The sequence below is a fragment of the Nelumbo nucifera genome, chromosome 1 (assembly GCF_055504915.1).
Source record: "Nelumbo nucifera cultivar China Antique chromosome 1, China Antique-T2T, whole genome shotgun sequence".
NCBI lineage: Eukaryota > Viridiplantae > Streptophyta > Magnoliopsida > Proteales > Nelumbonaceae > Nelumbo > Nelumbo nucifera.
In genome coordinates, this window is record NC_142649.1 from 174,143,893 (window position 1) to 174,165,861 (window position 21,969).

Here is a 21,969-nt window from a genome sequence, read left to right on the forward strand (position 1 = left end):
TCTTAAGTATACTTTTGCTCTACAAGTGTGGCAAATGTTCAACCCCTCTATGGCGGGGCAATTTTTCAGTGGAGCTTCAACAATGGATTGGTGGTGCAATTTAAGTAATGATCCAAATATTGGGGACTGTGTGCCCTATGAGAAAATTTGTTTTATTCCGTGGTTTTTATGGAAGAATAGAAATGAAAGAATGTTCAATAATAGGTCCTCCCCCTCGGCTATTATCGAAAAAGCTCATCAAGCTTTTGAGGAATTTCAATCGGGCTCTTCCTTTGATGTTAAATCAGAAAATCCAAGAATCTAGAAAGCAGTTATGTGGAAAGGGCCAAAGGAGGGTATGATTAAGATTAGGGGTGCTCACGGTTCAGTTAACCGAATCATGGGGTACTTTTTCAAACCAAACCAATCTGATCAGTTTTTTAAATACCCAAACCGAAACTGAACCAATGCAACTAGTTAACCAATGGACTGGTTAACTGCAGTTCGGTTTTTTGGTTTTTTTATACACTTAAAATAAAAAAATCTAAAACTATTAGTGGACCAGTGGTTGTTGTCGCCTTCAGTGCTGATCATCCGTTGCTCTCCTTTTTTTGCAAGAACTATTTAGCTGGCTAGCTCCATGAATTTCATATCTGCTGATTTTAGGCCTTTACAAATGCTAGATCTATAACTTATGTGATGCAAGATACACACTCGATCATCGTCGTCATCTGCTGGGAGCTTTGGAGGGTTAGAAATGACATCATTTTTAAATGGGGAACATCGTGACCTAGTTCAGATCCTGCATTGAGCGCTTGAGAAGAGAGATGAGAGAGAGGTTGCTGTCAGTTGTCACGGTTAGAGCTTGAGAGGTGGCTCCTGGCGGAGCAACAGAGAGGAGAGATGGGGGAGAGAGAGAGAAGAGAGATGCATAAATGGTGTTGTGTTGGTGCTTGCTTGCTAGCGAGGCGACTGGCGTTGCGTCATTGCTGCTTGGTGTTGGTGGTTGGCGCCGGCCACGCAGCGAAGATGACATGCGAGATGTCGGGAAGAGAAGTAGAGAACTGAGAACTGATACTGCTAGAGGTTTACTAGTTTAGGTTTCGAATTTGAAGTTGAAGAAACAAAGTGAGAATCGAGAGAAAAGGAAAAAGGCTAAACATTGGTTTTTTAAGTGGTTAACCGAAACTGTTGGTTTTTTAAGAATATCAAACCGAAAATCGAACTGACCAGTTTGGTTAACCAATTTTTTCGTTCGGTTTCGGTCAGTTTTCTCGATCGGTTCGGTTTTTTGGATTTTTTTGCTCACCCCTAATTAAGATAAATTTCAATCTCTTAAGAAAGAATGATGGTTCTTGCGCTATTGCTTGTATTGCCAGAAATTTTCATGGGGAAGTTTTGGATTACAAAGCATACTCGGTGGGTTGCACTACAATCAACATGGTTGAAACTTGGGCGGCATGGGAAGCCCACAATATGGCCCAAAACTTTAGGTCTTTTCCTATTAGCTTTGGAGGAGACTCCCTTTTAGTTATCTCATGCTTGAAGAACCGGTGCGTCCTTCCGTGGAGACTAAAGAATATCATCAAAGAGTGCAGAAGATTAGTAGACAAGCTGGATCGTGGAGCTTCGTATTCCCATTCCTTTAGAGAAGCGAATCAAGCGGCAGATTCGTTGTCACTATTATGACGCATGTTGATTGTCTGTAAGTTTATCCCATATCATGTCTTTTTGGCATTATAATCTCACCCTTTATTAAACCTATCTATTCTATATATACATCAAGGTTGTCCACGTCACCATGTCTCTCCTTGCTTCAAAACCCCTTTCCTAATTTTCTATATATTTTTTTATTTTTTAATTCCACATAATTACCCATTAAGCTAAAAAGGAAACAACATAGGTTAAATTATCTCTAACAACCGGTAGATAATGAAACAAGAATTAGCTTTTCTAATGTCTAGCCAAGTGACACCACTATCCCCGACTTTCTCCTAAATTATCTCTAATTCCTATTTATCTTCTCCCCCACTTTTTATCTATATCTATCTAAAGAGAAGTTTGAATTAAAAAAAAATTAAGAATTATTTACATATTATAATGAAATTATATACTAATTAAATTTAAAATATTTATTAAAAACAAAAAAAAATAATTATAAAAGATTTAATAATATTCAAATTATTAATAATTTTATATTTTTACAAAATTATGTACTAACAATATAAATTATAATTTTATGGATTATTCAATTTAAATGTTATTCAAATAATAAAAATTTAATATTAAAAAATAAAATATTATTTAAATATTTCAACAACTAAATATCTTAAATAAAAAAATATTAAAAGTGGCTAAATAATTATATAAAAAGTATTTATATTATGTAATAAATTAAAAAAATATTAAATATTTTAGATATTATTTATATATTTTAAACAACAAAATATTTAATATAACTAAATTTTAAATAGTTAAAATAAAAAAAATTATGTAATAATTTAAAAAAATATTAAAAGTAGAAAAACAATTATAATATATTTCATAATATTCAAAATAGTAATAATTTAATATTTTAAAAATTATAAAATAAATTATGTAATAATAGTATAAATTATAATTTTATGGATTAGTAAATTCAATAAATAATTAATATTTAAATAATTTTAATAATGATATTATTTAAATAACTAAATAATATTGTAAATAACTAATTTAACCTATATCAATTAGTAATTCTAGAATATAACTATCAAAAAACAATATTTATTAACAATAATTTTTAGTAATTATTTATTGTACTTTTTGATAAATATATTTTCAATAATTATGTATAAGTCTATTTTTGTCTTGTTATTTAACAGAAAATTTTCAATAATTATTGGAGATTAAACTACTATTATTTAACTTTTTTAATTTAATTTATTTTATTTTTTTATAAATTTATTTTCAGTAATTATGTGTTTTTATTATAATTTATTGATTAATACTTATTAGAGATTAAACTATTATTTGAGACTACACTATTTATTGACTAATTTAATATATTTTTAGTATTTATTGTATTTTTGTAATTGTTGTATGTATTGTATTTTCATTATAAATTTATTTTCAATAATTGGTTTGATTGCATGTTGTTTGTCCAAACAAATCGACCTATTCAAGTGGGGAAGTTGATCACCCAAAACTGACTGACTATTAATGAAAATTGGCCACCTTGGGTTGTATGTGTTTGAGTCAATATTCGGTTTGGTCAGTTCGTTCAAAAGATCTAAACTTAAAAAATTAAATTTAAATTTTAAATTTAGTTTAATAGATTACAGTGGTATTATTAAACAATAAATTTAAAAAATTAAATTTACAATATAAAATATTTTAGATTAAGAAATATGGGAATGCTCCCACTTTTCCATATTAAAAAATTATATTTAAAATATAAAATATTAATGTATATCTATGGTCGGGTATGTTCGGTTTTGGTCGGTTTACAAATTACCAAACTGAAACGAACCCAACATAGTCAGGTTAAGAATTTCTAAACCAAAGCCAATCAAAAATACTAGAAAAATGACCAACTTAGGTCGAGTTGGATCGGGTTGATCAGTTTCATCGGTTTGATGGACAACCATAGCTGAAATTAATTATTGTTATTTTGTGTTGTAAAAAAAATTATCAAAAGTAGTATATAAAATATATATATAATATTCATTATTTATTTAAAAAGTTAAAATATAAAACAACTATACTCTTATTTTTTTATTATTTAACTTTTACTTATTAAAGCTTGTGCATCACACGGGTCCCCCTAATTTTATATATGGGCCTGGAATAATAAAAATTACAAGTAATGAACTATTTATAGTTATTCTAAGAACCGGTGAACCGGTCTGGTCTAATTTTTATAACATTGCCTGAATCAAGGAAATTAGTTTGGCTTATCTGTATTGTTATTTACTTATTTTCTTCTTTTAGTTATTTTTCAATATTTTGAACTCAAATTTTGCTTTACCTGCCTCTACATTGTTACAATCTCTCTACACAATCAAGTATCTGTATATGATCACTTACGCTGTGTTTGGTTTGAAGGAAAACGTAGGGAAAGGAAGGAAAATGTAATGAAACCTTTACATACCTTGTATAGGTTTTCCTATGTTTCTCTTCCTTTCCCTACCTTTCCCTTCAAACCAAACATAGTCTTAACGTCTCTCTGAATAGGGGCACAGGATCAAGATCGTTTAATTGCCGGCTCTCTATGGTAAAGAATTTCCTCTTGAACCGGTTTTGGGTTGGATTTATCCAAATCAAAATGAATTTGAATAGATTGGATGGACTAATATGACATATTAAATTGAACCAGTCGAGACTGTATTTATTCCATTGGAATTGATCCAATGTAATGGATTTAACCAATATCCAAAGAAGACCATTGATAGAAGATTAGAATACAGGTGTCAATGGGCTGGATTTAGATTAGAACAAATCTAAATTAAAACTAATTTGAATAGATTGGACATTGAAATGATCCAAAATGGTCGAATGTATTCATTGGGTTGGATGGGACAAAGCCCATTTATAATGAACCCATATTGGACCCGATCAGATTAGACCAAATCCGGTAATCCCATATTTGTGAAAGACGCCCGGACGCGGATGAGGTCGAAGATTGGCTCAATATCTGAGTGGTAAATTGCATAAGTTTTGCTTTCATGACCCAGCTATACGCGTGTTCCAAAACTGGGCTCTGCATGGCTGGACATGTCCAGCTCCAGTCAGGACCGGCTCCCTGCTCGTGTACCATGCATGGACCACCTAGGGATCGGGTTTCTTAACAAGTGGACCTGGGGGCCTAATTGTCTGTGGCCCACTTGTATGACATTGGGTCGGTTTGGTCTGTATACGTATGGTTCTGTTGTCCGGTCTGACCAGATGTACCTTGTGCACCACTATCGGATTTCGCCCGTGCCTGGTTCATCTCAGTCGATTAGCAGCAGTAGTGTCGGGTAGGACGGTCGGTCATTTGCTGCATATGCATGTGTTCAGCGTTGGCCTAATACCTAAAGGACAGATCTGAGGGGCCAACTGGGCAACAGACTTCTCCTTTTACATTCTAAGTTAAAAATTCCATTGCTGCACTTATTTCAAAGACTAGACTAGAAAGAAATAACCAAACAGTCGTCTAGCAAGTTTGCTTTTGACCTAGGACATCTATGAATCTTATGCTAGTCTTGTCATTCTCTTTTATGTGCAGAAGAAACCAGGCAGTCTGGAATAATGGGGTCAATTGGCCCCTACATTGTTCCATTTTTCCCTAATTAGCATTTCAATTGAAAGTGCAACTTGAACTGGTTCAACCGGATTTAATTTTGATTCAAAATCAAGACCAGCCCCGACTGTGTAGAAGCTAACCAACCTGAGCCCTAGGCCTAGGAGAGGTGAGAAATGAGAATTCATCAACCCAAGCACGCAAAAGAATTTGGTTGGATTATATATGTCGAGTTTAGACTTAGAATTTAGATGCAACTTTGAATTTTCTAAGTAAAAAAATATCTTCCATATTTACTCTTGTCTAGATTAATGCCTAGATTTGCTGAAGTCTCAAAGTCCAGCCCAATTCGGATCATAGGACCATAGGAAGAGAACCCAACCCAGTTCGGGTCTAAAGAGACATACCAAAGAACATGGCCTCTTAATCCCCAAAAGAATTCCATTTCTGTTTAGATTAACTTGAGAGTTAAGTACAGTTGTATATGGCTACTCTTATTTTATTTTATGCAATGTTTTCAAAATTAGACTGGATCGGACGGTCAGACTGAGAAAATCAGGAATTATTGGTTCCGCTTTACCCCAAAATCAATTTTTGGCCAAAAACAGTTGATTTGATCAATTAATTGCTGACCCGGGTGGTTGAATTGTCGAACCATTCGACCCGAGAATGGTTTTTGGCCCTTTTTGTGTTTTTTAATTTTTTTTTTATTTTTTGCTAGAATGGGCCATCCATTTAGACCAGACGGTAGGACCATTCAGCCCAGAACGGTTCCCTATCCAATCTGGTTTTAAAAACCTTGATTTTATGTTACCCCTTATATGGTCTCTGACTCTGGGATTGTCCACCAAGTAGGGGTACAAATGGATCGGATCATAATATATATATATATATATATATATATATATATATATATATATATATATATATATATATATTATGTATTTATAAATATAAATGTGTGTGTGTTATTTATTTATTTATAAATGTATTTTTTATATTATATTTTTATAAATTTGTTATATTATTTATTTTTTTATAAAAACATGTATATATATGATGAAAATAATTAAAAAATACTTGTATTTTTTGTTTTTACTTTATTTAAATTAGTATATTTTATTTTTCTTTTAATAATTTATTAATTTTTTAAAAAACAAGTAGGATCGGATTAGATCCAAAGACCCGACTTACTAATAGAATTCGAATTCAGATCGAGTCCAATTTGATTTGATCAGATTTTTGGATCAAATCAGATCGGACATGAACAGTATTGGATTAGATTCAAATGATTTCATCAAATCAGATCAGACATGAACAGTATTGGATTAGATTCAATTATAATCATGGATTCGGCTTCAATATAATGGGACAAGGCTGTGGATAAGGATTTCCAAATGTTTAAGCATTTCATAAGGAGGGATGTGCAACAAACCCTAGTACTCCATAGTCTCAGACTCTCAGTAGGTCCATATAACATAGTTTCTGTAAAACCCTACCTTAATTAGGTCCCCTAACTTTCATTTTCAAATGTTTAAGCATTTCACAAAAGCTGTTTTCCAACCCATTTCTAACCCCTATTTTTCTTGAAGCCATTGTCTTGTGGTCAGCAAATCTGGCGGGTTCACTTGGCTTTTATGATTGGTGTAGGGTATTAACATTGTTTTCCTACGGCCTGTAACACACCCATCAATTTCAGTTATCCATTCTTTATGGACAGCACAGGCCTCCAAACGTCAACCACCAAGCTTTTCGTGTGAACCAATGACTCAGGCAGCTGACCGGCCAGATTTTCTATAATTGTGACTATCCAGATTTTCCAGTTAGGTTGTATTAGATTTGAAAGAAAAGGAGGGGAAAGCTTAGAATGTAAAAGGAGAAGTCTGTTGCCCAGTTGCCCAGTTACCCGTTTGGGAGGGCCCAACAAAGACAACCTTGAAGCTGTGTTTGATGAAAAAAACCTTGAAAGCCTAAACCAAGTCTCAATCAGTCATTTTTGTGGGCATGTCCAATTCAGCCTCCTTATATGGTTTGGAGTGCCTCAAATGACTGACTGATTGACAGTCAATTTGGGCTCTTTGCATCTTCCACCAAATCTAGGAGTCTGGATCTGCTCTTCAAATCAACCTCACAACGTGTTATAGCCACACATGGAAACATCTCCTCTACTTTGTGTTGTTATTCGTAGGGAGATTTCTAATACATGGTGGGATGGGACTATGAGGTTCGTGTGAGGTGCACTCTACGAGGAGCAAGTCCCGATTCTAGATATAGCTAATAGGTTGTTCACATGGGCACTTAGGGGGTGTTCTTTTTTGGGATTTTGAGAGGGGGGGAAAGTTGGTCAATGGGATTTTAGTTCTCATTGATCAAGAATCCCATAGGTGGGTAAATAACTTTCCCACCTAGGGGGAAGGTTGCCAACACTTGAATAAGACAAAAATGCCCTTTTTAATAATAGATTTTTATGGCTGAAATGGTCATTGCCTTATTTACCTAGGAAATAAAAGAACATGAATAAATGCATTTACCCGGATATGTATTTCCAAGAAAAAAATTACCTAGGTAATTGTATTTATCCGGATAAATAACTTGCCGAAAAGCAAACGTAGCCTTAGTGTTCAGCTCAGCCCTTCCAAACAGGCACTCAACATGGTTTTTAAAACCAACCCGGTGACCGACCAGTCAGGGGTCCGATTACCAAGTCGAACGGTCTGACCGCTCGAATCGAACACTCAGCCCGTTCTAACAAAAAAATAAAAAAAAAACGGTCAAAACCGTTCGAATAATTAATTGCCCGATTCAACAGTTTGCTGACCAAAATCAATAATTTTGAAGAAAAACCCAGTTTTTGGAAAAAACGGAACTAATCAGTTAATCGGTTCCAGTTTTTTCAGTCCGACCGTCCTGTCCGATCCGATTTTGAAAATCATAACACTCAATTGTCAATTGAGCTTTTGCATGAGATGCATCGAGTGAAAGGCCAGAATGTCTGCACATTTACTTGCCAAATCCGCTTTGATGAGCCACCGAGAAACAACCGAAGTAATAAATGGTCGTATCTGTTATGCTGGCGGGCTAGAACAGATCATATAGATTAAAAAAAAAACAGAGCTGGGATGCACACGAAATTTGGAATACATACCAAAAAAGCCTTCAAGTAGGATCCTTTTAAGAATAATCCTAAAGATATGAAGTTGTGGTTGGGACTAAAGAGACAAGGCTTTGCCTCTAGGAAAAGTTGTTGGGTAGCCAGTAGCAGTTTGGTCTTTTATCTTATGAACATGGGAAATTTGGGTTGGGAGGGAAGGGTGTTCGGGGGCAATTATGTCTATTTATGCAGCCTCTCACTGAGTGAATATTCTTTGTTCTCACCTTTCTTTTACAACACTTCATAATGGCTTATTGCTTTGTCTTTTAGCAGAAGATTTGAGCTTTGTTTGGTAAACTTTAATTTTGAGATTTGGATAGTTAAAAACAAAAATGAGCTATAAAGTGTGTTTCAAACGTTCTATGGGAGTCATTTTTAAAAATATAACTATATCAATCTGAAGCACCAACAATCGAGGGTTTTGTTCGTTTAAATGATTATGAGTATTTGGTGATAAAGTGCTTCTTTTAAAGAGGGTAATATAGGTATTTTGAAAATTACGTTCCAGGCGAAAGCGGGTCAGAACTGTAATAAGCACTTTTCTAAAATTTGATCTTATTCAAAACACGTATGATTTAGGGATGTCAATGAATTGGGCGAAAGGGTAAATCCGGCTTGACCCAATCCTATACGTTTGGGTTAGGGTCAGCATATTTGGCTTTAGGGTCGGGTTAGTGTTTTAATTCTTTAATTAAGTTGGGTTCAGGTTTTGCCTGACCTGCTCCGCCGGGTCATCATATCCTGCATATATACAAAGTATCCTTTTAACTTTTTGACTTCTAACTGTATAGCCTTAAAGTTTAAGATTCATTTACATATTGGTTTTAATTTTTTTTTTTTAAATAAAAAAAATGACACCTTAGAATCTATAAACAATTTCCAAACTTAAATTAATAGATTTTAGTGCTCTAAAACGGGGCTAATATCTACTCTTTCTATAATATCACTTTTTGTGAATATTTGCCCTTGACTATTAATTGATATGCAGGCCGCCCAGATCCAGATTTAAGGTCTGGCTCCCCTTTTTAGGCTTGTGTGATCGTTTTGTATTTGCTCTCTTACTCCCAATAGAAAAAAGTTTTAAGGTCTGGGTGGCCTGCAGTAAACATCACAAGATGGACTCTAGCAAATAATATAGTAATCGAGCCCAATTATATAGGGCCTGTTTGGTGTATATTTTCGTGTGGTTTTTCGGTTGTTTACAAGTTGAAAAGACAGATTTTCGATCTATATCTGTTTGGTATGTGGAAGATCTAGCCGCCAAAAGACTGAATGCCAAAAAGACATGGCTCCCCTTTTTAGGCTTGTGTGATTGTTTTGTATTTGCTCTCTTACTCCCAATAGAAAAAAGTTTTAAGGTCTGGGTGGCCTGCAGTAAACATCACAAGATGGACTCTAGCAAATAATATAGTAATTGAGCCCAATTATATAGGGCCTGTTTGGTGTATATTTTCGTGTGGTTTTTCGGTTGTTCACAAGTTGAGAAGACAGATTTTCGATCTATATCTGTTTGGTATGTGGAAGATCTAGCCGCCAAAAGACTGAATGCCAAAAAGACATGAGAAACTCATTTTGTGCTGATTTTAAAAAACTCCAAATGAAACTTCTTGCGTCTTTCGCGTTTTAATTTCATATAGAAAGACACACATCTGCCAAACATACTTCCAACTGCTCAAATTTTCATACCAAAGTTCAATGCGTATTTTACATATCAAAACTACTAAAAAATATTTTCAAAAAGACACGCCAAACAGACCCATAATCCTATCACTACTTAAATTGGGAAAGCTTTGTTGATCGCGGATGGTCGAGTTTGATTTCTAACAACAGAACCATTTTATACATCTTATTTTGTTTGTTTGTTTTTGTTAATACACGGGTATTGACTCAGTTTGGAAACAAATCACTTTTAGAAAATCTTAAAAAAGAAAAAAACTAAAATCGAAAAACAGAAAGAAAAATAATTCTTCACTGCATACTTGAAAGAAAATCAAATATTGGTTCCAACTTGAAAGAAAATCTAATTCACTAATGTTTACTATATTGAGTCGGTGGCGTCGTTCGTGCTTCTTACGTGTATTATAATCGTTCCAGCTTGTATAAAACTTACTAGCCCCATCCTATACTGCATTACGTATACATTTGGTTTTTCATTTCAGCTGAGATATCCGCGAAGCCCAGAGCGCCTAGGGTGGAGTTGTTGGGTTGACTCTTAAATCTCTAATTACATTTATGATAAACATTTAAATTCATCAAGTTAACCCGGTTCGACCACAACACTCTGATTCTACCGGCCGGTTGAACCAACTTGCAATTTCGTGTCTTTACCAAATCGTGTTTTCCCCAACAATGCAATTAATCATTTTTCTTAATATTTTAATCCTGCTTTTCATAATCAAGTAATTGTAGCTAAGCTAGAGTACAAGTCCAGATGTTTTCTTCTTTTAAGTGTGAACGTTGTCAAGCATTGACCAAAAAGAATCATAATGAAAGTAATCAAACATTGGAAACTGGGAAAAAGACTTGGGATTGAGTTATTCCCCCTGCTTATACAACCCTAATCTGGCCCAACTTATCACTTTTTCATGTTACATTGATTGATTTAAACTTTAAATTTTAGAGAGAAGATTATGTTCAAAGTTCAAACAGATCCCAACAGACAACACAACACAAAGAAGCAACCCAACAACTACTACAAACACCCAACGGCACAAAAAGAAACAAACAACACTAACCAACATAAAATACATATAAACTTAATTTTAGCTTTTTTAGTTTTTTTTTTTTTTTTTTTAACACGGTTTGATGGCTTTCCATGTGAGGCCTACCTTGCAATGTTAGAAGTTGCTGCATGAAAATCCTCCCAAACGGTACCTACTAACGTGAATGTGATTGGTTATAAATTTGTACCGTTTACAAGAGAATAGCTGTAGTACCACTAAAACAGTGCAAAACAGTATGAAACAGTACTTAGGAAAAAGATTAACAATGACAGCTCAGAAAGGGGGGTCCAAGTGTTTGCCACATCATCGTCTTGCATGTGGTAAGTTTCAGGCAAGCAGCTGCCACCTCGTGGCCAGAGAAAGCTTCTCTTGGTGATATCATTTCTTTCCTTAATTGGTAAATTAAAACTCCAAACTTCGAAGATGAACTTACTAGGGGAAAAACATAAGTGCCCATAATATTAAAATATTTAAAGGTATAAGTTGTTTGGTTCTGTGTGTGTTTATGAGAAAAATGCCGCCACAGAACGACATAATTGTTGATGTTTATTGTGCATGAAACCATTATTTAGTTTCAATATTTATCAAATAAATAATGAAAAACAGAAGTGCTTTCATTTATGTGCACGAAGGGTTAGGAGAAACTTCAAATTCTTGTTTCTCCCAATTAGGGTGTCAATTGGACTGGACTTGGTTCAATCCGGTCCAGTCCAATGTGAGTCTATTATAAATGGACCTGGTCCAATCCAGTCCAATGAATATTTTGGACCATTTTGGACTGGTCTAGAGACTGTCCAATCTGTTCAAATTTCTGTTAATTTAGATTTGTTTCAACTCAAACTTGGTCCATCGACACCTATGTTATTATCTTCTATCGATGAACCAGATATTGGCTCAATCCAATATAAGTTCATTATGGGCGGACCAGGTCCAATCCAATATGTCATATTGGTCCATCCAGTCCGTCCAAATTCAATATGTCTTATTGGTACATCCAATCCATTCAAATGGATTTTGATTTGGATGGAGTCCAACCCAAAACCGATCCATTGACACCCCTACCCCCAATGCCTGGCAATTTATTGAAACGAAATACTTATGTGGTGGCACTTTAAGCTGAGGTGGAAAGTAACTTTATGGGGTGGTACTTGAACCACCATAAAACATTCAACCAAACAACGAAAGCAATACACGTTTAAAATAGTGTTTTTCAAAAAAAATGTTTATCTGATAAACACCCCATCAATAAACACTCGTGAAACCAAACACATAATCAATCCAAATATGCTATTCAGCCATTAAAAACGCAAAGCAATGAGTCATTCAGTTCAGCATCTTCAGCCATTATCAATCTCCCCTTATTCATTATAAATGTGTAGAATAAAACAGATCCATTAGTTTGATGGTGTTAAAAGGTCAGGGTTTCCTATCCAACGGCTTAAATCTGATGAAAAGAATAAATGAAAAAACTATCAGATCATTAAGTTCTTGGTCATAGTTGAGGGGCTGGTAAAGAGGTGTTAAAAATGGGAAAGTTTGATAAAAAGGAGGATTTTGAATTTTTCATTTTGGCAAAATAAAGAAACAAACCATGGAAATTACTTTGGACAATTGGACCTTGACTATGCCTTTCTTGGCTAAGAAGATCTGGGAGAACCTCTTTAGAGAAAGCTTGGCTCCTAAGATCTTGCCACGTGGCATAGCCGTTGATGATAGCTTAGAGAAAGAGATATATATAGAGAGAGAGAGAGGAAGACTGGAGAGACTAGAGAGAGAAAGATTTGATTTATCTTTTCAAAACACTGATGAGTGATGAATTGTCTCGCCCTTCCATGCTTTGCTTTAACACAGCCCAGGAATAAAGCTATGGGGCGACAACAGTCTCTAAAGTTAAAGCTCTTCCCCATTGCCAAAGCAACTCACCGTCTCAGCCCCCCCTCCCCTCCCTCTCTGTCACTGGCTCCATCCGGTAATCTGCCATAAAATTGCTTGCATGGAGAGCCGTAGGGTGACTGGCAATGGTCAGTGACCAGTAGACCATGTCCCCTTACCGTACTAATCTGACCCGATTAATGCTCTGACCGTGCTTGGTAAGACAAATCCACGTAAGAAACGAGGCCTTTTATAGAATCTTTAGATACTTTGACGGGATTGAAAATCTTCAAATATTCTCACCGGAATTCGGAAAAGGCGTTAATATTTCACCCTTTATTCACAAATTTGCCACACTCAGTCTCAGATCGTCATTAGCGTCTATAAACCCATTCCCTACTCTAGGACTAGGAATGTACCTCGGAAAAACCTCTAGGTCCCCACCTAAGATCTTAACATGGGTCCTTCTGACAAGCAACACCAGATGGACGGATGCGATTCGATCATGTTGGTCCCAGGCAAAGCAGGTGGGGCCCAACTAAATGATGATAAAGGGAATGTGGACTCGTACACTTACGGCTTACGGTGGGTAGGACTGCTCGGAACTAGGCACTCGGCATCGGCAGCTAGTTTTGTCTTAACGCTGTGGCTGTGTGGCCTGTGTGCGTGCATGGTGAATCTGGTGATATCAGGTTAATGGTTGGGGAGATCCGTTCCGTTAATTAACGGCAAGATGACGTTATATTTCTGGCACTATAAATAAGAGAGTCGGTGTGAAGTTAAAATGTGTTTCAATCCCCATTTCTCTTCGGAACGTAAAATCTGGAGCTGAGACAGCAAAGCTTCTCCGTCTTCCTACTTTCTAAACGATCCACAAATACCCGCCGAAATTTTGCGGTGAAATCGCCGGAATCTCGCCGGTGTTTTTTCTCTGGCTATTCGACCGTTTTTCTTCTATGTTTTGCAGCGATTTCAAATGTAAATCGATTTATCGTCGCTGCAGTGACGCGATTGTGTTCTTTTCCTTGACTTAAAGACCGTTTTTCCTGTTTTGCACTGCTTCTCAAACTGCTGAAAGTAGAACAGAGCCGGAGCTGCATTTTCAGAGGCGAAATGGAATAACGCTTAGTAATTTTAAGTTGTTTGGAGGCTATTCGTGGCCGAAAATAGACGAAGGTAAGAGCTTTTGCTTAAGGCATTTATCTGAGCTTGATTCGTCGTCTGTAGTGTTTAGTTCCTGTGATACCTGATAGATTATTCTTTTGTTTTTTGGTCGCGATTAATGTCGCTTCTAAAATGTTTCGAACCGGTTTTGTTGATTGTATTGAACTTTCTTTGTTAAAAATGGCTTGCAAAGGAGTTTTTACTTTTTAAAACAGTGGAAGATCGAAGGCCGAAAGCTACTGGAAATCGAAAGTTTTGCCTTTTTTATGATCGTTCAGCCAAACCGATGCCTACTTCGTATGAGTAGATTCATAGGTTTTGTCACGTCGTTTTCAGTTGGTCTATAGGGTTTCTTTTTCTGTTTCTGCTATAACGCTTTGCTTCTCCATTATGTTTGATAGTGTAGAATAACCAAAACAGAGACCGTGAAATGTGAAGAAGAAGACGAAGAGAGACTGTGAAGTGCCAACTAAAAGAGGTTACGTCTGTGTCCGTTCCTTTCTGCGGGCAAATTCGTCAAACCAATGCCTGTAGATCCAATCCTCGTCCAAAGAAAAGAAAAGCTGAGAAGAAAAGAAGACCAAGGAGCTGTTCGAGACGACTGAGCTCCAAAACGAAGCTCTCCGTTTCAAAGGAGAAGGAAAAAGCTCGACCGTCGAAGGTAAATAGTCTTTTGTAACAAGCGAAGAATCAAATCAAAACACTAATGATCTTTCCTCTCTTTTTCCAAAGCTTGTTAAATGATTTCAAAAACCCCATGGCTATACAACTCATCGATTTGAGAGAGACTCTGATGTTCACTCACTTTTTAGTTTCTTGTAAATCGAAATCTAGGATAAAAAATTTTAAATATTAATTATTTTTCTCAATTAATTCCTGCTTTGGCCTAACAAAATCTAATTCTTTATTGTGCCGCTGCGCATTCAGGCGCATTGATATGCTCTCGAGGCTGATGTCTTCGCTGAATCAGAATTCCTAATTTTTGATTGCTTCAATTATTGTCTGAATATTTTATTATCAATTCTTTCTTCCTCTTCTTCCAAAGCTTCTCCGTCTCCTTTATTTTTCTGACTTTTCGACTCATTTACCAACACTACCCCCATTAAATTTCCTAATTACATCAACACTTCCACTAGGAAATGTCTATGGAAGTTCAAGGTATTAAACATTAGGATCATTTTTTATGCCAAATGCCCAAAGCTTCCAAGTTTGAACTTTGAAGAGGACCTACGGAAAAGCTATAGAAGCCACTTGAGGAATAAGATTAATTGGTGATGGACAAAGTAGTAATTTTGTTTGGTTATTTCCGTGCCAGGTGAGAGGGAAAGAGAAAACCTAAGTCCAAGAGGGAACAAAAAGAGGAAGATCGAGTGGGAGAGAGATGTTAACATGTATAGCGTGCTCGAAGCAACTGGACGATGGGGAAGAAAGCGCGCGTGGCACTCCAAGTACGAAAGAAGCCGTCAAAAGTCTGACGGCGCAGGTTCGATTCTCTAATCCCATTCCCATCCCTCTACTCTTTCTCTTTCACTCCATTACTCTACCTCCTCTGCTTTATCAGAGTCTTTACTTCTCGTAACAACAAAACAACTCTCAGACGAAAGAGCCTGGGGACCATCTTCAAGCTTTACAAAGCGAGTATTTATTTAGTGTGTATTGAGTGCTTTTCCTTATTTTTTTACACACTTGTTGAGAGAGAGAGAGAGAGAGAGGCAAAGCAAAAGTGCCCACTGCCCATTTTAAATTTGTTTCAGATCCCAGCAAAATCCTTGCATTTCCATTTTTCCACTCCCATTTACAGAGAAATCAAAAGTTCAAAACCATTGTTTTGTTTGGTTGACACTGATTAGTTCTTTGACCAGTAAGTCATGTTACCCCGAGTCAGTGAACGATCGATGCAATTGGATGCGGCCCCACCACCTTACATTCATCTAGTGTTTTCTTTTACCAAAATGCCCTCGAACCAGATTAGTAATTATTGCATCTATTCCAATTTCATGGCATGGGAATTGATTCCTAGCTGGTTTTGCGTAATCCCTTGAAGAAACTTTAAAGTCTTCACCACTTTTCAGAAATGGGTTAAGGATTTTGGATAGGGAGAGCTCTCTTTAGTCTTTATTGTTAAAAATAATCAAGCATACAGGGCTCGGTCTCTTCCCAAACAGGGAAATAGGAAAACTCAATTTGAATAGGTCTGGCTGGCCTCGGTTGGTGCTCCAAATCCATGTTGTGCATGGAGGCCTTATGCCCCTCTCTGGCACGGCAATGCCACGTGTCCCACATTCATTTACATTTATACAGCAGTACTTAATGCCTGCACTATGATTTACAGGGCACTTACAGCAGACAGGGAATGAGTGATGGTGGACTGGTGGTGTTTTTTTTTCGTAAATTAAAACAAATTCGAGGACTTTGGGGATTGGGGTGTTCTTGTAAATAAGACGTATTAAAAATAGTATATATTCAGTATCAGTATAGGACGATCTGGTGGTGTGGTATCTTGAGAAAAGACAAGACGCATGTTGGGTTGAGGACAGTGGGGGTATTTTTGGTAGGACCCACTCGAGAATTCTTGTCGACACAATGTAGTTCATTTATAAGACAGTCTTTTTACCATGTTTCTTTAGTGCTTATAATCCATCAGCATCACTGCTGTTAGTGGGTCCCACCAGCCAAGTTCTCAATCTCGACTCCCTAAGGTTTCTGGGTCCCACCTAAAAATAGTGGGGGTCAGATTTGATGGAATGATCCTGTGCCTTTGGTTTAAACATGTAGATGTACCGTGTACGACGTAGTCACACCTTCAATACTGTTTTGCAGATTAAGGACATGGCGTTAAAATTTTCCGGCGCCTATCGTCAGTGCAAGCCCTGCACGGGCTCCACCAGCTACAGGAAGGGCCAGCGGCCTTACCCGGACTTCGATACGGCCTCGGAAGGGGTTCAGTACCCGTATCTGCGGACTGGGAGCTCGAGTTCGACGCCCGCATGGGATTTTACCAACAGTAATAATAGGGAGAACCTTGCCATGCAATCAGACTCCAGGTTCAAAGGAATGATGTCAACCGTTGATCGGACCTCTGGAGGACTAGAGTCGGTTTCAGCACGGTCTTGTGACGTGGTACTTGTTGATGAGGATGAGCCCAAGGAATGGATGGCCCAAGTGGAACCCGGAGTCCACATCACCTTTGTTTCTCTCCCCCAGGGTGGCAATGATCTAAAGAGGATCCGGTTCAGGTACAAGGCTTATTGTTACTAGACGTAAATAACAATCCTCTGTCCTCCTCATACTGCATGCCTCTGACCAGACCGTCGCAGCCCAGGAGTCGGGATTTTCTGCCAGGAAAAGCGTGAGCGTGCTAACACGCTTCTTACACTGCTATCCGTTCGCACATCCAGAACATCTTCCTTGTCAATCCGGGGGATGTATTCTCGACGTGCGGTTGGATTCTGTTGTTAGAAGCGTTTGTTAGCACGATATTTGTAACAGTAGATCCCGGCCCGCAGCGCAGTGCGCAGACTTCACTTACTAACCTTCCGGAGGGTTGGATATGGACTTCATTCAATTTCATTTTAGCGGGAGCCTCCACCGATAAATGCTATAACCCAGTCCCTGTCTAAAAAGTAACTGTCTGTTCCAAGTAGCTCCTCTATGAACAGAACCTGGGACAATTATCAAAAAAAAAAAAAAGAAAAATCCTGGGGCAATTTGTTTTATTTGAAAGGAACTTGTCAAGAGTCTGGGGTAGCTTGATCTGTTACGTCACGACCCACGAGGGGCAGCGTTGGTACAAGTCCATGGAGTAATGGGTCCTTAGCATTTGATTAGTCAACATCCTTTAAATGAGGCCAAGCTGAGCCTGGGTGACGATTTATTATGCGTTTCAGGATCATTTTCCATACCAAAAACTTGAGTTTGTGTAGATGTTAGTCAACAAGACTGGTTTTAATTAGGAAACCCGGCCAAAGGTTTTTAGAGTTAACTGGTTGTATTCTGCAGCCGAGAGATGTTCAATAAATGGCAAGCTCAGAGATGGTGGGGAGAGAACTATGACCGGATCATGGAGCTCTACAATGTTCAGAGATTCAATCGGCAAGCTCTTCCTACTCCTCCTAGGTCTGAGGATGAGGTATGCCATCATATCTTTTAACTTTTTTGACTATGAATTTCAATTGAATAGGTTACTTCACAAACAAACCCGATATCTTAGGATGGTGCTGGGACCAAGAATATAGTGAAAATAAGTTTCAGTGGGTGTAAAAGAATAGCAGAGGGGAAATTGAATCTACACCCTACGGTTGACAAAATCTTGGGATTCTGCTCCACCATGAAATGAAAAGCCTATAAAAGATGCCTAGCTGTGCATGTAGTGTACATGTGAAGCAGGGTCTTTTTCCCTTTACAATGGGGATGGGACAATACGTATGGGGTCTTTTCTCTTGAACCATGCAATCAAGAGATGGGTCCTTATTTGTCTAGAACTGTAATTGCAGTGCACAAGCACCTCTGATTTTCTCCAACTTGCGTCCATTTGGGGTAAAGCGCCACACAGAAGTCCATGTATCGAGCTTTTGGGCTTTATTTACATACCAAGACTAGTAAATGCACAGCTTGGTTGTCTCTTATCCAGTTGTCTGTTAGATTGCACTCTTTTTTTTTTTTTTCTAGTTGACACTTGACACTACCCACTTGTCAAGGGTAATGGTCTATTCTATTACATGCTCTTGCCTAGTTTTGGTCAAAGATCATAAATTTGAAAAAAGAAAACATTGGATAATATTGGATTGATTTATTGGCTTAGCATGATAAGCTCATTGAATGTTCACTGTGCCGTGTTTACTTTTTAACAGCAGAGAGATTCGTCTTACTCAAGAATGGGATCCGCAAGGGAAAGCCCCATCACTCCATTAAGCAAAGATAGGACACCAAGGAACTTTTATAGGCCATCTGGCAACAAAGGGTACTTCCCTTCGGAATCACTAGACCACAGTGGCCAACACTATGGCGCTGGGCCAAGTACCTACGTCTCAGGCTTAAGGGGTGAAACTTCTTCGGTGGATGCTTCACGGACTACAACCTCATCCAGAGACGAAGCCTCTGTTTCTATTAGCAATGCCAGTGATCAGGAGATAGAGTGGGTCGAGCAAGATGAGCCTGGAGTCTACATTACCATCAGACAATTGCCAGACGGCACCAGGGAGCTCCGGCGCGTCAGGTTCAGGTATAGAATCTTCATCCTGCGTTGTTCAATATGATTCCTTTAACCTTGACCTTTGATTTGTTACTGATTAATAATTCTAAATGTGATATGCAGCCGTGAAAGGTTTGGGGAGGTGCACGCAAAAATGTGGTGGGAAGAGAATAGGGAAAGAATACAAGCCCAATACCTCTAAGTAATATCACATAAAACAAACTGCATTAATATTAGATGGGAGAATTGCAATACGGTTACCTACAATATATTTATCTTGCTCGATTGATCCACCATTCCTTCGATACTTAACAGAATGAGATTTCTTTGTTTTACCATGGCTGTGTTTGCTACCACCATTTTGTAAAATTTTTGGGTCTTGCTCTATTTGTGAGTTACGGCCTTGTGGTAGATGAGTTAGGTTGCTCTCTTGTTTGTCGAAGAGGTCTATCTCTCTAATTATACAATCAGAGTTTGTACTTTGTAACACACCTTTACAGAATGAGAAATGGATTAGATTCATTGATGGTGTAAGGATGTTATGATCATAGCCTAGAGTCCAGCTTAACGGCAGGCAAATTGCAGTGCAAGAATCACATGGTTTCTTATCTCTGCTCAGAAAAGTGGTCTAGAAAATCTGGTCTCACCAGAAAGACATTCAAAGGGTTCTTCTTAATTTTGTTTTAGCATCCCAGCAAGCATGAATGAAACAAGGGGGAAAGGAAGCAGTCCTTGAAGAAATCAAGTGATCGGCATGTAGCTTCAAGTTCACAGTTGTGAAGGGTTAGGAAGATGTGGTCACCCATGTTCTCTTGTTAACACTAAACAAAAGCAGGTAGAAGGAGCTATCTGAATAACATAATCTGGTGTTTATCATTCATTGCTGTCAAGCCCACAAAAACATGCTTGCCTAGGAAGAGTAACATCCAATAAAAATATATTCAATTAGGCCCCAGTCATACATTATACGATTGCCATGGTTTGAGTTTTGTTGTATATGATTCATACTTGGTCCATATCAAGATTTAGGACTATCTGAATCAGGCATGGCGAAAGGATGCTAGCTGTAAGGCATTGAAAAAGAAAAAGGAAAAAATAGTTATAAGAGAAAGCACTGAAGTAGTAGAAAGCCAGAAAGGTAATTACTTATTAGCACAAATAAATCAGAAGAAAGTCTGGATTCAAATCTTGAGTGAAAAAAAAAAATGGGTACAAATACAGTGCTGGACTTGACATTTGACATTATCTTCATGTCACAAACTAATTGACTTCCTTATGATGGGGGACCAGGTGGAATTTAGGAAGAAAGTACCTTAGTAGGACTCTAAAATCGGGCTCTCCGTCTCCCCTTGCTTGTATTTTAAGGCCCTTTTTAAAGGGGCTTTCTATGTTATTGTAAAGGCCTTTTCCAAAGGAGGATTTTATTGGATAGATAGCAATTGAAGTGGCGTTATCTCCAAGGTCTAGGCGACATATATATAAACTGGGAGACCGACCGGAGAGTCTCCAGATTGCAGGGGTCTCCATGACAATGCTGACAAAAGGGTGCACATGTGTGATGAAGACCTAAGCAGAATCTTCTCAGTCAGGTACTCAGGTCTTCTTTTTATGCTTGGTGGGGAGAGTACAGTCTAGGGGTGATCATTTCACCCTGGCCCGGAAATTTTGGACTTGGGCCTCAGTTTTGTGTTCAGCCCCGGTTCAGGCCTGGGTCCATATTAGGCCCACAAATTTTAGGGTTGGGTTTGGGCTTAATACCTCAAGTCCAGCTCGGGCCGTATGTATATGTATACAGGTTATTTTATATTATATTATATATGTTATATATAAATATTATAACATGACATGTATAATTTATATTATATGTAATATTTTATATTATATAATGTATAAAATAAGTTAATATATATGTTATGTTATTTAATATAAAATATTATAGATATGTAATATTTTATGTATGAGTGACATTGGCCCAGAATTAGGTCCATGTAGACCTGAGCTAGGGCTTATGTTTCAGGCCGGAACCCCAGGTCGAGCCGGGCCCGGACCTAAACTATAACCCTTAACATAAGTACAAAGCCCGGCCCATGAATTCTTGCTTGATAAGATCCTACAGGAGTAATATAATTAGGGAATGTAGGCTCCTTATGCAGTCTCATGCAGAATCAATTTCGCAGTTCTTGCTTCGTTGGCCCAGGACTTGAATGTATGATTACACTATCAGGACGTTGGGGAAAAAATAAAAGTAATATGGAGAAGCTGTGGATCTTTATATATTCATGATCTTCCCTTTAACATTAGAGGAATTGATTCATTCCATGTAATTAATAGGTTCCATTCATTGTGTTTGGTATATTTGGAAAGATTAATACACTCTGGTATTATGTTTCTTTTTGATTCTGGAATAATATATTGTAATCTTGGTCGTCTTCTTGTCTTACAAGTGGAACGCTTGTTTATTTCTTATAGAAGAACTTATAGGACTGACATTTAGTTTCATTTTTTTTGTTATAGAGGCTGGCCTGCCACAATTTGCTCTTGATTAAAGCAATGTATATCTCGAACATCCTAATAATTGAGTCATAACAAAAAGTATATTCATTTCTTTTGGAGGAAGGGGTGATAC

General features: G+C 37.3%; 1 protein-coding gene across 3 annotated transcripts; it reads left to right on the plus strand.

The window, feature by feature from the left end:
- The first annotated feature begins 13,570 nt into the window (after nucleotides 1–13,570).
- Nucleotides 13,571–19,869, plus strand: BRX (DZC (Disease resistance/zinc finger/chromosome condensation-like region) domain containing protein). 3 transcript variants are annotated; one of them, XM_010257472.3, is made up of 7 exons: nucleotides 13,571–14,164; nucleotides 14,554–14,813; nucleotides 15,468–15,635; nucleotides 16,973–17,388; nucleotides 18,152–18,281; nucleotides 19,003–19,373; nucleotides 19,467–19,869. In XM_010257472.3, exons 3-7 carry the CDS (start codon nucleotides 15,534–15,536, stop codon nucleotides 19,543–19,545), a joined length of 1,098 nt encoding a protein of 365 aa, XP_010255774.1. In that variant the 5' UTR covers nucleotides 13,571–14,164; nucleotides 14,554–14,813; nucleotides 15,468–15,533; the 3' UTR covers nucleotides 19,546–19,869. The 3 variants fall into 3 exon arrangements, with proteins under 3 accessions (XP_010255774.1, XP_019053147.1, XP_019053146.1); XM_019197602.2 differs by having other exon boundaries at nucleotides 13,775–14,164; nucleotides 19,006–19,373; XM_019197601.2 differs by having other exon boundaries at nucleotides 13,775–14,164; nucleotides 14,559–14,813.
- The last annotated feature ends 2,100 nt before the right edge of the window (nucleotides 19,870–21,969 follow it).